This window comes from Hyalella azteca, unplaced genomic scaffold, assembly GCF_000764305.2.
Source record: "Hyalella azteca isolate HAZT.00-mixed unplaced genomic scaffold, Hazt_2.0.2 contig6573, whole genome shotgun sequence".
Classification (NCBI taxonomy): domain Eukaryota; kingdom Metazoa; phylum Arthropoda; class Malacostraca; order Amphipoda; family Hyalellidae; genus Hyalella; species Hyalella azteca.
Genome location: NW_025936731.1, coordinates 249 through 17,117, shown reverse-complemented (window position 1 = coordinate 17,117; position 16,869 = coordinate 249). Strand labels below are relative to the sequence as shown.

Genomic DNA, 16,869 nt, shown 5'->3' with positions numbered 1-16,869 from the left:
GAAGTAATTCAAATATCCATTAATTTCACGTGCATTCACAACGTGCCACTTATCCTCACTCTCTATGAATGTTGAACACAATCATGCTACGCATATCCTTATTGTCAACAACTAAGACCATACTATAGATGTCGGGAGGGCAGCCGGACACCACAACAATGATTTGATGATAGTGTAGGAGTGTTTACATGACACGAAAATAATTGGCCTGCTATGAAGTACTATATGTCTGCGGTTAAACCTGACACGAGCTTGATATCTAATAACCAAGAGGGTTCATCAGGTTAAGCAAGATTGATATTAGATGGCCTTAAGTTTACCTTTATGGGGATGTGAGAGGTAGAAGAAGTTCGAGGGATGAGAGAAATGCAGCGGCCTAGTACCGAATCTCCGCATGCCGACCGACAAGTGATCGCGCGATGAGAGGGAGTGAAAAGAATGGAACTTATTCACTAAGAGTACGGTAATGGAAAACTCAGGAAGAAGCACGCACGCGCATCACCGTCATGACAAAGACTACAATGCAACCGGCGACAATGAGGGCATTCAGAGATAACGATAGCAGTGCAGTTGTTCATATCGTGATAGCAAGGTAGCCAGCAGCCGGCATGGTGAAAACATGGTTATCGTGATAGATAGCGAGATAGCCAAAAGCCACCATGAGTAGAGCACGGATATACAACACATTGATAATGGATATGGACCATTACGAAACAAAATGTAATCCTGACTACTGACCAATCTCAACTCAGCTAAGGCCTGCGCAGGTCTTAGTTAGTAATGTAACTTGGTAGTTAGTAGTTAATAGAAATAACTTAGTAGGTAGTTATTGTCTTAGTTATTAACGGTCTTGGTTATTAACGGCCGTTCCTCCAATGCACCAGCACAGACCAGGCGCGCTCGACGTCCAAATCCTCGTAACGAAATTCTGCGTTGAAGGTGTCTTGCTCAACAAAATGCTTCCCTGAGAGCAATTATTACTTAACGAAATACTTCATTAAGGACGATTATCACTAAACGAAATAAAGCATGTATTAATAATCTCTTAATTGAAGAAAGCTACATTGATACAAGCTTAATTGAGGAAAGCACAGTGCGTTCATGAATTCAACAACTGCCGTGACGGAGAAACAACTACATTTAGATGCCGCTCGATCGTGTCAGACGAGAGGATCGTGTGAGTCGAGAGGATCGTGTGAGACGCTGTCTCTTATACACATCTAGATGTGTATAAGAGACAGGAATAAACATTCTCCGTACACACAGGCAAGGAAACAGTCAATACAAGCAATGTGCATGCAGGTGTTCAAACAGTGTCTTCACCGGCCACGTCTCACGTGCACGTGCATCTTCCCTGCCTTCACCTGCCACGCATTAGGAAGGTTTCGTTCATGTCTCCTCAATTATTTTTTTCCTCGTTTCAGCTTATCGCGGGTTAGGGTAGTAGAGCGCATAGCCGAAACAACTATTTAGGATATACCACCAGCACTTCTACAGGTGCTTATCAAACAGAACGTCAGTCTCAACAATTACTGCTTCAATCCAATGATTATAACAATTAACCCTTCTCAGCCAATTCAAGCCCAAAAGGGAGAAAAAAGAGAGGTTCGAAGAACATCATCAGGACTGAATAATTGGTAATGATTGAGGATTCATGAGAATTAAATGTTCTGCAAGAGAGAAATAGTTGCGATGCCACTACTAACGCAATTATATCAGATGCTAAAGTTACTACTCTACGGTGGTCCCCAGGTAAATTTTGATCGGAAACGTAGGTAATTATTTATTACTAGCACGTCTGTGATTTCAGAGGCCAATTAAAAGGTATCCAATGATAGGCAGCTTAACTTAACGAGAGCGTACAATTTTTTAGGGCACAGCGCCAAATACTCTGAAGAAACTGAGCCATGAGAACGTATGAATTAAAATCACTTGTTTGCTTACATCTTAAATTAACCTGGAATTTAAAAGAAAAGAAAATACCACAACAGTTCCCCCTTTCTCTATAAGAGAAAACGTTTCGGAGTCCAGCTCTATCGTCAGTTCATAACACAAATTCATCGTCAGACAAACACAAGTGTTTCTAGGACTAGTGTTATGAACTGACGATGGAGATGGACTCCGAAATGTTTTCTCCTATAATGATGTTAGGGTACGTAGTGTAATAGCACTTTTTTACAGTTAGACCTTTGGATTTTTGGTTTTAAGTCACCTCGGACGTGACCTCGTTCAGATAAGCACCGAAACTTGTTCATTGCTATATGATCCACCACGGAGGTACGCGTTACTTTATCATTTGGTCTGTTTATTTTGTGATGATCGTGTGAGACGAGAAGATCGTGTGAGACGAGAAGATCGTGTGAGACAAAAAGACCGTGTGAGACAAGAGGATTGTGCGAGACGAGAGGATCGCGATAAAAAATCATCCACAATAAAAGAATCAAATATTAACAAGAGTTTATTCATCAGGCAGTAATGAAGCCCCAGCGCTACTCCACAGCCAGTCAACCAAACGACCTCAGCAAATTTCCAATTAAACAAGCAACAGTGGACAGTTTTCGAGCGGAACGATGCTCAGAATTACGTACGAAATAGAAATATTTCGTTAGTGCTCCGAAGGAGTTTGTAAACTCTAACCACTGGCCTCTCCCTTCGATTGGTCAGAGTATGAATTGCCGTCAAGCAGGAACAGGTAAAGTAATCGTCGGGATTATTGCAAATTTTATGCGAGTTAGTCACGTGAATGACGAGTGCTTTGATAGGATCACAGACTTCCGTTGGTCGATATAGAAACCCGCGTGGACCCTGACATATATCGAATGCAGTGTTGCAAGAAACGAATTCCCATTGATTAGTATTGAATAGATTATATCCATAGCTCAAATTATTCAATTAAATCAAAGTTTTTTTAGCGATCGGAAAAATTCCGACGTAGTGTTGTGTATAATAACGTTGTACAGAATGCGGGAGCAAATTGCTGAAAAATTAGCAACTACTTATGCCAAAACAAGTAACTTTTCAGTTCAAATTTATTATCCAAGCTTCACAGTTTACACCATTTAAAGCGGTGAAGTGAATTCAAGATATCTGAACCTCACAACGATTCACAGCAATGAACGTGGTAGTCGGGATCAGCAGTGACTTATTCACATTCCTAGTTTCGTTTATTTCAGAAGTCACCTACGATGAACACGTATTTATCTCAATAGAAACCAATTAAATTAAAACAACAAAAGGCTAGGTGGTATTTCGCGCCTGAAGGTCGTTTGCAATCGACTTGTATATTGTATATTTCTCAGTTCAGAAGAGCGTCTTCAGCCAGTGTCGCCCAATCTTGTCTGCTTTGTTATCCAACTCAATATGCCGCAGTAAGAAAATTGACCATTGAACGTAAACATTGATAGGTATTAAGTTAAGAAATAAATCTGTGACCTCCTTATAACCTTCGTAAGAATTAATATTAGGAATCCTACTCCCCTGTGGAATCACAGTTACAAGCAGTCAATACGCCCAACCAGAACCTGTGCGTTGACCAGCTTTGTACTAGTTAGACCATTTTTCAATACTAGGTAAACCAATGATTCAATACAATAAATTTTGTTTTTCTATAGATCAGTGTATGAATCAGGCACTTCCAAGGCAATGATAACATCAATTACTCAACGTAAGTCAGTTGGCTGATTAAGAGACCCAAGCTGATTCATTTTTAAATTCCGTTCATGTTGCAATTAGATTACAGAAAAGTTAGTTTACAACTCTTAGGCGATCCTAACTGCTGAAATGTCAAGGCAGAGAAACGCGCTTAAGAAATGTCCCAACAAAACATGAACTTAAAATGCAATCCCAATGGGTGAATTAAGGGAAAGAGAGCTAAGAAAAAGAAACAAAGGGAAGATTAAAACAACAATGATGTTTAATAACAAGACAAAATTGGAGCCTGCATAGCGGACCATCTTCAGAAGATTCAGTTTCCAAGCTTCTAACAAGAAGAAAATAAAATGAAAATTGTCACCACATTGTTGAAGTAACCTTGTGGCAATTATGAATTTGGAATGATGTATTGCAGTACTGGAATGATGAGAATGGTAACAGTTTATCAACAAAGAAGCTCCCTTCATTTATGACTTTTTTGATTCAGTAACATCAATTCACTGGCTTAGCGGGCTTGATCCTACAGTGCTAAGAAGTGTTTTATAATATTCAATTATCATTTAATTATATTTCTCCATGATAAAAAGTCAACAGTTCAAGTAGAAATGCTGATAGAATTTCATATCATAGTTAATATGTCCGATGAAACCAAATAATTTTGTTTGCATGTTATATCAAAATATAAGATGTGAACAGCAAAATTGATGGAATCAAATATATGCTTGCTCCCCTCATCAGTAATTGTACTGGTACATGCCACATCCTAAGGATCCCCAGTCCCAGAGTCTCATTGTGCCAAGGACATCAAAACCTTAAATGCCTGGGCTGAAGGTCAAACAGAGGCCTATTAATTACATATTGCAGAGACTTCAAGGTAGAAATTTTTCAGAGGAATCATATAAATAACTCAGTTTCTGAAAGATAGAGTCTATAAGTAAGATAAGAGATAATAAGATAATATTATTATCAAATAATAATAAGAGTCTCGAGAAAATTATTCTAACAGATCAAATAATTTCATAGTTCTATTGATATCAATATACCTAGTAATAGGAGACTAAAGACTTCCAGTGAACAAAGACACTCATAACTTGTGTCATGCCCCTAGAAAAATTAATAGGTAATAAAAAATATGTTCTGATATACAATACGCTATTATTTTTTAACCCCAAAAACAGCAGAGAAAATTTCATCATGCTTTCAGTTACAACCGTAAATTAGTCAATATTCCAAGAAAATAATACTACCTAAAGTTACTGATAGATTGAACTAAAACCAGGTAGGTGACTTTTGAAGCATCATTATTAATATAAAACATCTCATAACTTTCTTGCAGCAATGCACATAATGTAGGTTGTTAATGAGGATGTAGAAAAACCGTTAAATTGCACCTGTAAGTAATTTTGAGGGCTATTCCCTGAAAAACTTGGGTAGCAGCACTACTAGAAGCCTTTCAACATCTCAGGAGAAAAAGCATCCATGATAGTAAAATCAGCACCAGTAGCAGCAGAAATAGCAGTATGATCAGTAGCAGTAGCAAAGCAGTAATACTAATACAGTCATCAGCAGCAGCAGCATAAGAAGTAGCATGAGCATCAGCTGCAGCAGTGGTTGGCTGGTGGAAGTTCAATATCAGCTGCAGCAGTAGTGTTCAACATCCACAGGATCACCACTTATTTGGAGGCAGACCAACATTTGCAACACACAACACTCACCTGCACAAGAAAATGTGTGTAAGTAAGGCAGATATATAAAAAAATCAATACATGCATATCTACATTGAAAGAAATGATAAACATTCTTTTAATAAGTTATTGCAACAATAGTGATCTCATTACAAAATATAACATTTATATTAATTTTTTATTATGAAGAGTTTAAGATGGCTTGAGAGATTGATAGATGGCTTTCACATAATAATAGGCCTGATATGGACAGGCTACAATGAATACCATGCCTATAATAATAATTTCTTAATCATTGGCGGCTGGTAACAGGCCTATAAGATACTGTACTTATGCCAGCAGATGCTGCACTTATCATGCCATTCCTTACTGAAAACTGTACATGTACAATACTTGTCAGGACAACCTTTCATATGTTTTGTTTACTACATAGGTAATTATGAAACTTTTACAATCTTTTAGAAAATTAGGGTTCAGTTTCAATTGCATAATGGACTTTCTTTTTCAAGTCTGTCAACTTCATTTAAGGAAATTGACAGAAGCAACCCACAAATGGGGCAAAAACACCTATGCTCGTTGTCAAATTCATGTATTATTCTTGCCCTTGTTTAACATTTCACAAAAAAAAAATAAGAAAAATTACCTCTGGTAAATTTTTCCATGAACTGCAAGTAAAAACTGTTGTTTAGTCAAGTTCCAAATACTATAGGCAAAAATGTGTCAGATTGGCACTTTTTGGAGGTTTTTAACTGTGACCAGAGTACCATGGGCCTATGGCAACAATAGGAGCATTGATGGTAGATGAAATGTCAACTTATCAAGTACGGTATCAATTACTAACAAAAGTGCACGATCAAGCCACAAGATTTTAAATTTATTGAAAAATATTTCATTTATGAGCGATGAGAATTATGAATAAAGCAAATAATTTCTAATCTTTTAATTATTCTTGTTTGCTTTCAAGGGATTTAGATATTAATATAACAATGATTCATAAAGTTACCCATTAGTCATCTCATTACACAGAAAGCCATCCAAGAAAAACATTATAAATTTCATGATGGAGCAACAAAGAAACAAATTTATTTCTGATATAGGCCTAGGACTTAAAATTATCTTTGGAAGTTATTTTTAATTTCAATCAGTTCCTGTACCGAGTTTAATAATTGAGCAATCTATGAAATAAAATTCAATAGAACTGAACAACAGTAAGCGTTAGGTATTGAACAATCAACTTGAAAGTTGAAGTAGCCTAGTTTTGATCCTAGATAAATTATCATAAAATCTCATAATAGGCTAGCCTATCTTGCAATTTGTTACACTAATAGCCTTGCTTAATAGGTGAGTATTTTTTTTTATTTATAACATTTGTAATGATAAGTACCTAATTGTTAATAGGTAGTAATTGTAAAAACACCAGCAATGACCAGCTTATTGAATAGAATTATTGTTCCACACTCCACAGTAATAATCTTAAAAGACTTTTCAGACAAGCTACGCATAGTAATTCATGACCAAACTTTCGGACAAATAAATTATATTTGCTAATAAAATTCATAATTCAATGAGGTATACTAGCTATTAGCTAAAATGTGATTTGGTTCCAACAATGGTTAGCTCAGCTGGGATAAGCATGACCCATACTACAAGGCCACAACATGAATTACTTCAGAATCGAATCTACTAGTCGGCATACATATAGAGGAAGAATTTAAAAAGAAATTTAATATTACTTGCCTGGATTAGGCTGCTGAGGATTGTCTTGACCACCAGTTTCTCTCTGAGCCATGGTTTGGAGCAAGATCTTTCATGCAACTCCAGACAAAACTTGCACGATCTTCTGCAGGCCGCAGAACGCTGTGTCTAGACGATAATCATGATCGCAAACATGCAATTCTAAAATTAAGTTGCTTTTATATTGCTAAAAGTTATTGCAATCTTTTTCTTTTTCATTAATTTGAATTTTCCTACAGTATTTTATTACATTTTTCGCCAATGGATGTAATTTTATTGAAAATTTCAGTACAAAGGTCCTATGACGTCATATGGCACCAAAACAAACCAACTGCGCAACAATACATGTCAACAATTCCTAATTAATGGAATGAACAAAAGTCTTAGTTACTAATAATGGTAACTCGATTTTTTAATTATTATATTACCAATATATCAGAATACTGCAGCAATTTAAGATCCAGCTCTGATACTACATAGTTATAGTAAAAACAATTAGGCTAGTCGAAAATTATGAGAGTTAAAAATATAATTGACAAATCAGTCGAAACATAAGTTGAAAAGAGTGTTACATGGTAGCTGCGTTTTAAGGTTGACAAGTGTCAAGTACTTCACTTCTGTAAGAAAACAATAAACATCAATCATAAATCATGCAGTTAGAGAAGACATGGTTGCAATAATAATAAGGCGGCATGCAGGGTTTATATCTTGGTCTGCGACTTCTTAGTTCGTACAGCTCTTCTTGGCGATATGAGGTACGTAGTGCATGTTCACGCTGAGCGATGGCTCTTGGGATATTTTACAAGTTAATTTTGTTGCCAACGGCTGCGCTACCGAAATTTCAACGAATCCAGCAACGTAGCTTGAACTATGCCGCTGTCCATAACTGCTGTCAAAAGCCGCATTTAGATTGACTGGGAAAATCATTGATTAGAACGTAGAATTAAGTGAGTGATATTTTGATCAATTTTATGTCAACATTCCTCGAACACAGCTGAATGCATTGCATTTTATTTGGGCATGCACCGGATAAGACCCCCCAAAGGCTGAAAGGCGTTGATGAGAGTAATGAACATGTCTCAACAATTTTATCACTTTATTTCAAGAATTTGATATTACCTTCAAAAAGACAGCAATTGAAAACAAATACATGACATTTGCAAAATGCGCAGTGACAGCTGAATAATTAATTACCATTTAATATGTGGCCGTCTCAAGTAAAATGAAATTGTCAATACAATTCATGTATTATCCCAGCGAGGAATAATTTAAACAATTATGTGTCACCGTTCACGTTAAAAATAATTGAGATAAGCAGTCTTGCTGTTTCGGATACCGTTCTCTTGAGTGCATGATACAAAAAAGGCACATTTTTAGTGTCTAAATTTATTAACAGTTAATTATTTTTGTACATGGAATGAAGCAATGCGCATCAACATGGCGGCGATGGTTACAAATTGGTGAAAAAAATTAATTACAGTAAGAATTCACCAACCAACAATTAATTATCAATGAACTAATTATCATGAGGAAGATATCATACATAAAATAAGCACAAAATAAATCAAGTTAAATTATGGAGGATGTGTCAGCTTGGTTACAACGTAAATCGATGTGAAACACATCTGATTGTGTAAAAATCAATACATTTCAATGAAATCATTCAAATCAACGAAGACAAGAATTACATTCTTGCAAAGACCTTAAAATCTCCCCTGGTAACATGTTCTCAGAGTTCGTTTAGCGAAACCAACCGAAGGCCATACTGCAAGTACCACCTTCGAAGGCAATCAAGTCGCCAACCAGCGACTCTGAGAAATAAACTGAGCTTCTTAAGACTCAAACCCGCGACTTGTTCCGTTTTTTTTTCTGTGCCGCTATCATTGCGCAAACAGTACCGCAAGTCACAACGCTACAGCGGCAACAAGGAAGAGTAACTGACTAAAGAGAAATAAATTGATCCCACAAGTGAAAACAGGCCAAAGGAAACAGATTTGAATCGAGTAAGTTCGATTGCTGGCACCGCAGGTGCAAAGCAATCGAACTTGCACAGAAATACATAGTATTAATATATAAAACATCAATTCTTCCTGACAATTGATAATTAATTACACAGTCAATCAATTGAATATAATTGCAGTCGTAATTCTTCAAGTGAACACACACCGAGAACACGTTGGTCGATATCATGAAAGTCGAAATGAACACACTTTTATACCAAACCTTCGGTGTCAAAAACTTATTACAAGACGATGCTCGGGAACTCTTTTGGTAAACAATTAAAAAATCTCTTTCCCCATTCATAATAATTTAAAATCAATTACAAAATCTCTTTCCCCATTCATAATAATTTAAAATTTAATGTGTTCTTTAGCGCATTTTCTTATTTATGGAAAAGATGCACTATTGTACTCGCCATGTCCGTCTGTCCGTCCGTCTGTCTTTCCGTCCGTGACTTGACGCTTTCGTCGACGAGAAAATGCGCTCTGTCACTCACTGCAGTGAGTACTGAGTTACATTTTTTTACACTATACAGATGCATATAAATATCTACAATTTCAAACAATGATCACCGCCTATTAATCAAAGAACATAAATTAAATCGATGTAGCCAAAAATTTACATTCGGTGCCAAAAACTAATAACAAGCCGAAGCTCGGGAACCGTTTTGGTAATCAATTACAAAATCTCTTTCCCCATTCATAATAATTTAAAAATTAATGCGATCTTTTTACACTACACAGATGCACATAAATATCTACAAATTTCAAACAATGATCATCGCCTATTAATCAAAGAACATAATTTCATGGATGCAGCCAAAAATTTGCTCTTGTTCAATACAGTAAAAGCGAAATTACTAAAATTATGCTTATAGTCTCAAATTCGCAAAATGAATTTAATTGTGGTTGCTTAGAAAATGTTACCTTTCATAATTTTGCTACGTTAATTTGCTTTAGATGATGCACAGACCCAACACATTAGTTCAGACGACCATTGTTCAAAACGGGATCCTTTTGTCGGACGCGTTTAGTCTCGTCTAACGATTGGGTGATGGGCTAGTAAAATAACTTAAATTTTTAAGCAACATCGGAATCAATAAATTATAGTCAGAAAATCGACTGAAGCTGGTGGAAACAGAAACAGAACTAAACTGTTTCTATAATGTGTAAATTTTTTCCTTCTAAAAGACTTTCGTCCATTAAAAGTTACCCAAAACACCGGCCAACTTTGGGTTCCCGCAAGATACCCAAAAGAACTCCGCATTCCGGCGACTAGTAAAAATTAGTGTTTGTAATTACGCTTGTGGAATCGCAAACCACACTTTTGTTTAAAGCTTTTCAAGCAGACGTCGCAAGTGAACTCCTTGAAATCAGAATGGCATCTCATGTGGTCGGTGAGCCCCTCTTTGCGGGTGAAGGCTCTGTCGCACTGCTGACACTGGTAAGGCTTCACGCCCGTATGGATGCGCTCGTGTTGCTTCAGGTAGTCTTTGCGCGAAAAACACTTCTGACAGTAACGACACATGTGCGGCCGGTCGCCCGTGTGAGTCTGAGGAGAATGGAAAAATTACGTTTGGTTTTTAGAATGATTCATAATGGAAATTTTATAATTAAACAGTGTAACTAACTGCGTAGCAGAGTAAGTAAGAACATTGTGTTATTGGTTATTAAAAGTAATTACCATACCATCCCACTATGGTATGATAACCCCATCAAATATAACAACACAAGTTGCGTTGCTATACTATGTAGAAGTTAGAACATGTATTAAAAAAGTAAACCTTCAACCAACATTCAGACTTGCAATTAAGCATATGATTGCTCTATATCAAAATATCACGCATTGATTAATAATTGGAAAAATGACTAACAATGTGGCAATTGAAATATTTTAGGATCAACAGAAAGTATATAGGAGAAAGTATAAAAATTTGTTGATTTCAGGCACTTGGCAAGGGTAACCGCGCTGTACGGACCAAGCTCCTCGGGTCTATATATGCATTTTAGGTATGAAGCTTGCGAATGGGGTGCAACGCTGTATCCCATAGGCGGTCGAGCATCATTAAGTCTAAGGTGTGTCGTAAAAACAGTAAATCACTATCCATCTTTGTATCAATGACCTCCTTTCCAAAAATACTCGACCAGCGGGCGGCTTAAAGGGCTCTACGTGCTTTCCTCAAGTGATGCGCAGACGTAATATAGACACGATGCGGCTTGGATGTTGCTTGGGGAAGTGAGAAATAAGAGGGCATATTTGTCGGCACAGGGTACATCCCCAGCAAAAGCCCGAGCCGAAGCAGCGGATCATGATTTGTCTCGATGATACCAGCTACTGCGACACGGTGGTTTACGGGGCACCAATGCCGTCTATACGTGGTTCAAAGGACAGAGGCGAGTGTGATTAAACGAAACAAATGACTTTAGCCAGCGGGGCCATGACATTTGAGGCAACCGCCGTCCCAATCTAAGCTCCATCAGCGGCGCAAATTACACGCAGTGGATCTGAAGATGGCGCGACAGTTTCATTATGGTGTCTTCGTTCCAAAGGTCCACATAAAATTCGACAAGAAAGCTGGTCCACGATGGTCGCGTAGGAAGGGGACTTAGATGATGCTTGTGGCATGAAAAAAGCATTTGCTGGACATTTTTGTAAATTAGTTTATGCTTGACTTAGAGTAATAATGTTTATAGCTAGATTTGACTCACCGCCAGTCTAATGAATCCTCAGATCATATGGGAAACATTGCGGCGCAAGCACAGAAAGTTTGGCAGTTGGCGCGCTAATAGCATTGACGTGGTGACTAATAAGCCTTGCAACTAATGTTCCTTGTAGCTCATTTCATCCACGCAATGCACCATGTCGGTTCGTCAGCGCTTTCCTTTTTTCCTCCGCCGTGAGTGCTTCTTCAAGGGCGCATGAAGATATGCGAGTTCATTCTTGACAATCATTTACACATGGAATCACGGAATGACTAATAAAATTTTCCTATTTTCTCTTATTGCAGCCGAAGGCATATGAGCGAGAACTAAACGACTCCTGATAATAACCGTAAGAGAGTAAAGATTCAGAAAAAACATTAGAAAAGGCAGGCTGTGAGCCATTGGTGCCCCTCAGAAGATGTCTCTTCTCTTAATTCAGACAGGTTAAAACAGAGCGAGGTGTTCTAGGAAGATAAATTCTCTACTGCAGCGTCCCTGTAGTTGGGCGGGCAAACCAGAATCAACGAGAGAGGATACTCTTCCCACGAACAGCCTGGGTCCGAGAAGGATGTCGTTTTGTAGCTCCCACACCATATCAAGGTCCTTAAAAGCAATAACCACTAAGTGGCAACGACGTTACCATTACCATATTGGTAGGGTAGCGGAAAGCAGTCAAAGTTGCTGCCTGCGACCGTGAGACACGTGCCACTTCCCTCCGAAAACTAGGGTTGAGTCCTAAACCTCATCGCATTTTTCAAGCCCTTCCTTTCCCACAACTTTATAGCGGTACGGCAAATTTAGCTCCTCTGCTAAGACGGCAACACAAATCACACTGTCAACTTAGCATAAATAATGAAACTTTATACAAAGGAACGTGAGAATTACTTTGAGGTGATTGGCCAGGTTATCCCGCCTGGTGAAGTCGTGGCCACAGAGAGGACACACGAACGGTTTCTTTTGGTTATCGCCGCTTTCGTCGTCCAAACTCTCTTCTTTGTTGGGAAATCGACCGCCAGGTCCAATGATGAACTGGGAGCCGTCCTCACTGAGGTCAACTTGCAGCACGTCATTCTGTACGACGAACAAGTCAGGAATGGTTGAAGTTATCCTTACGCGTAGAAAGTTTGCTGTAGATATGCAACTCAATAAACAAAAGACACGCCACTAAGTAGAGCCAATAAACCACGACTGAAATCCTGTGACTGATCGTCACAAACGACGAGTTAGAATAATTAACTTCCAGCAAAATAAACCCTGGTTCATGGATGATTTTTGTATTGAGTACAACAATATGCAAAGTAAACTTAATCTTTACGTCGTAGTAATAATTAACAAATATCGTAATAATCGTTATTAATTATGACAACGTTATTATTTATTTTTACCAACAGGATCCAGCTGCTCGTGTATTCAACGAACATGAATTATATATAGGCAACCGAAGAAGATTTTTTCAAATACAACCAACAAGTTTCAATGCAGACAAACCGTACCGTATCATCATCGTTGTCTAGGGGGCCGTTGGAGCGGAAGACTTCCTCCTTGACTAGATTGGAGACTGAAGACAGCAATGAAGCCTCGTCACAATCTTCATTACGCTGTAGGTCGTCGTCTCCGACAACGCTGTTATTCGGCATCTTTGAAACAAACATAAATACATAAGCTGATGCTTCGTAATCTCTTCTAGTTTCTTCATACTGTGGCGTTCTGCATTACGTTTTCCACTTAAATATTTGTTAACGGTTTCCTTTACCTTCGATATAATATGATTGTATGGTCGATAAGTCTAATAGTCGTGTAGCTGCTTATTCACAGATCATTTATGAATATTCTTGATTGCAAATAATATCCATCTCGACAATGTGAAAAAATAAATTCTCAAATCAGTAAAAGATTCGCTAACAAAGAAAAAAACTAAAAGACTCATAAACCCATTTACAAAAATTGTTTATTTTGCAATCATGAGAAGAAATTAACGTTAGTAATATTAACACCACCATGAATTGCTGCGATAAATTCTTAGCTTAGCATCAACATTATGTGGGTTCACGCTTCTGAAAAGGATTGATGTTTATCATCAATACGATAATTTTGTGTCAGCATTTGACGTGACTAACTTTTTCAGGAGAGATGAGAGCAGGTTGCGGGTCGTCGCTGGAAGAAGACGAGCGGTCAACCGATCCTTCTTTGGCGCCGAAACAAACTCCGTTGCCCATGGAAGCATCTTTCGAAATGCCACCCAACGACGCCTTAAGAAGAAGTCCGTTAGAAGAGGTTTTTCTTTATGATTTAGTTTATGCTATTATTGAAGTAGAAATAAAATGCACTAAACTTCGTCTAACGTACGGTTTAAGAATAACGGAGCTGATGAGTGATGATGCTTCTTTTCAAGTGTTTTATCACACCATGGATACATTTTATAAAATATTATTGTGGGATCAATCTTGAATATTCGAACCCGTAACTTAATGCTCTAATCTTTCTGTTCAAAACCATTCGGCCTGCTAAAAATCCAGGCATAAGCAAGAGGGCGTTTACTCGCTATTACGAACATTCTCAAGCATTGACAAGTTTCCATTCCCTTCCCCAAATCATTCGCCGACGTCAACAATCTCATACCTTCACCAGGTAACGTCAACGATCCAAGGAGATCATTACCTTGGACGTGCTGGCCAGACAAGGCCCGTTCACGGGGCTCGGGGCGACTTTCTGGCGTTTTAGTTGAGGTGGGCCGCAAAGACGCCCATGAGGGGACGTTTCCTGAGCAGGTGAGTTGACTTGACCAGCAGCGCCTCCGCTGTTCTGAGGCAGAGGTGTCAGTCTTGGAGGCTCGTCTTTCTTAAAAGATCCGTCTGAAAGCAACAAATTCAAATTGAATAACATACTTTGAAGCATTCATTATGGAATATGGAGTAGAAACTGATTAAACGATGAAAAATGCTGAAAGTTTGACTTGATAAATGATACTTCATAATCTTCAAGGAAAATATCATGTACAAATTTCCGGAAGCGGTTTTCCGGGAAAATTTAGACGCATCGGAGAAAATTCACAAAAAAAATTCTTGTAAGGATAATTGTGAACTGATTACGATACAGAGGAGGTTCAGCCTTTCCAAATAAACCATCTAAAATCTGAAAATATAAAAACTAACAATAAGGATAAATAGAGATTCTGAATTTTGCACCGTGTAACTTCAGACGACGTTCAATTAGGATGTGAAACCAACTGATAAAAAAGAATAAGAACTGTTCACGCTTGGTTATTATTTGTTTTCTCAAACAATATGGAGCGCTGCTGATATAACATTTATTGAGGTACGATAGTATTATACTAGTAATAGAGGGGTAAAATGAAATTATTAGGTGCTTCGACATTTTAACCAATTCCCTACGCACTTAACAAAATTCATAGATTTGCTTCGCATAGTCCTAACAAAAATAGCTTCCACGATTGTAAAAGCTGCTAACCTGCACTTCTTTTCTTCTTGGGGACGAGCGTGGCGATTCTTGATGGGGAGGTAGAAAGTTGAGGAGGTGGTACCCTCAACTGAGGAACTGGGGAAGACACCCTGGGGCTGTCAGGGACCGCTAGACCCTTCACTTGTAGCCCCTCCGCCGTGCGCAGCAGCGAAGGCACCTCTGTCTCCGCCACGTGAACTTCGCCCTACAAGAAGTACGTTGTTAATACCACGATAAATCCAGGAGTTATTAATTTACATAATGTGAATGCCATCTTGTGAACAATCAATTCTAAACACACATCAACTTCAGCCTTCACGAATTCACCATTAATGTTTTCTTGTTTCTTAAAGTACGCATACACATACTTTGCACTAGCCATCATAATAATGAGAAACGAGGGGCAGAAGTTTGTGTTCTTTAACTCCGATTGTTTAAGCTTTTCGGAGTAAGTTTGAGAATAGTAGAGCAAATCTAGACCCAATCCAGAATAATCTTATTATTTTGTCCAGAAACTGGTGAATAATACGTGGAATGGCGCTCGGAAAATACAGTATAGCTACTACCTTTTATCTGAGAAACCGAGACCTCGAATTCGATTTCTCTGAAAACATAAAATTCTACGTTTACATTAGGAGCTGAATCTGCACCTTGTACATGAAGTCGAGGAGCGCCTCCATGTCATGCGGAGAGACGTCCCTCATGTACACCACAGGATGCTTGCAGGGCGTGCGTGCTATCATCTCCTTGAAGTAATCGCTGCACGTCGCCAGCACGAACTTGTGCGCTGAGAAGAATTGCCCGCCGCAGGACAGCGTCACATCACAGTAACTTTCCTGTCAAACAAAGAGCCGTGAGTTAAATTGTGGTACTTGAAACGTACTGGATAGGTTTCCATATATCAACGCACTAATGCGCTTCGTCAGACAAGCTTCCAAATTGAATTCTTCTTCTGCGTTGAGATACGCGTGTTATAAATTGAATAAATAGAAAAGGCTGTAAATTTTTATCAAAACTAACTGCGATTCGTAGATCATCGAGAGTCGTTGCGAAGATGCTCTGGTGGTTGTTCCATCGCAGCGCCAAGTATCCGCTGGACTCAGACATCTTGCCGGGCGCTTCACTTCGCCGAAGTTGCAGTGCTCAAAGTTGATCGCGTGACGCTTGTGCTTCTAATGGCGCGTGAACGACTATCTGGAAATATATCAATTATTAGAGATCAAATATCAGCATAAATCATAATTATGAAACTACTGAATCAAAGATCCATAAATTCAATTATCAACCACAACTAAGACTTGTAGTCTAATACAGCGCGCTCTGGAGGTCACCTGGCAGCAACGCTAATGGAATGCACATTGCACAACTTGAAAGAACACAAGCCAAGAAGAGCATCCGAAAATCACCAAAGGGGAACATGAGAAAATTCAGCTCTAGACTCGAGTGATCAACCCAAAATAAATACTATGCGGCCTCTATCTAGTAGTTTATTCAATTAAAAATCGAGCAAAAAGGGATACGTTTTCGAACGAAAACCGATTTAACCATTGCATAAAATGTGTATTGAATCGTTATATGTTCTTACACTATCCCGATAGCGGCGTTGACTAAAGAAACAATTCTACGGTTAAATCGTG

At 38.4% G+C, this 16,869-nt stretch overlaps 1 protein-coding gene across 1 annotated transcript; it reads right to left on the bottom strand.

Annotated features, from left to right (window-relative positions):
• Positions 1–9,693: 9,693 nt before the first annotated feature.
• On the bottom strand, positions 9,694–16,422 carry LOC108680546 (protein tramtrack, beta isoform). The gene is made up of 8 exons (XM_018169396.2): positions 16,253–16,422; positions 15,883–16,068; positions 15,242–15,437; positions 14,432–14,625; positions 13,891–14,022; positions 13,267–13,410; positions 12,659–12,844; positions 9,694–10,622 (listed from the first exon to the last, which is right to left on the bottom strand). Exons 1-8 carry the CDS (start codon positions 16,337–16,339, stop codon positions 10,356–10,358), a joined length of 1,392 nt encoding a protein of 463 aa, XP_018024885.1. The 5' UTR covers positions 16,340–16,422; the 3' UTR covers positions 9,694–10,355.
• Between the last annotated feature and the right edge of the window lie 447 nt (positions 16,423–16,869).

Excerpts from the sequence above, each read along its gene's own strand:
- LOC108680546 (XM_018169396.2), bottom strand. The coding sequence starts at position 16,339 with ATGTCTGAGTCCAGCGGATACTTGGCGCTGCGATGGAACAACCACCAG. Across the intron at positions 15,438-15,882 it reads TCCTCGACTTCATGTACAAG|GGCGAAGTTCACGTGGCGGA; the intron begins GTGCAGATTCAG and ends TACTTCTTGTAG. Across the intron at positions 14,626-15,241 it reads CAAGAAGAAAAGAAGTGCAG|ACGGATCTTTTAAGAAAGAC; the intron begins GTTAGCAGCTTT and ends TGTTGCTTTCAG.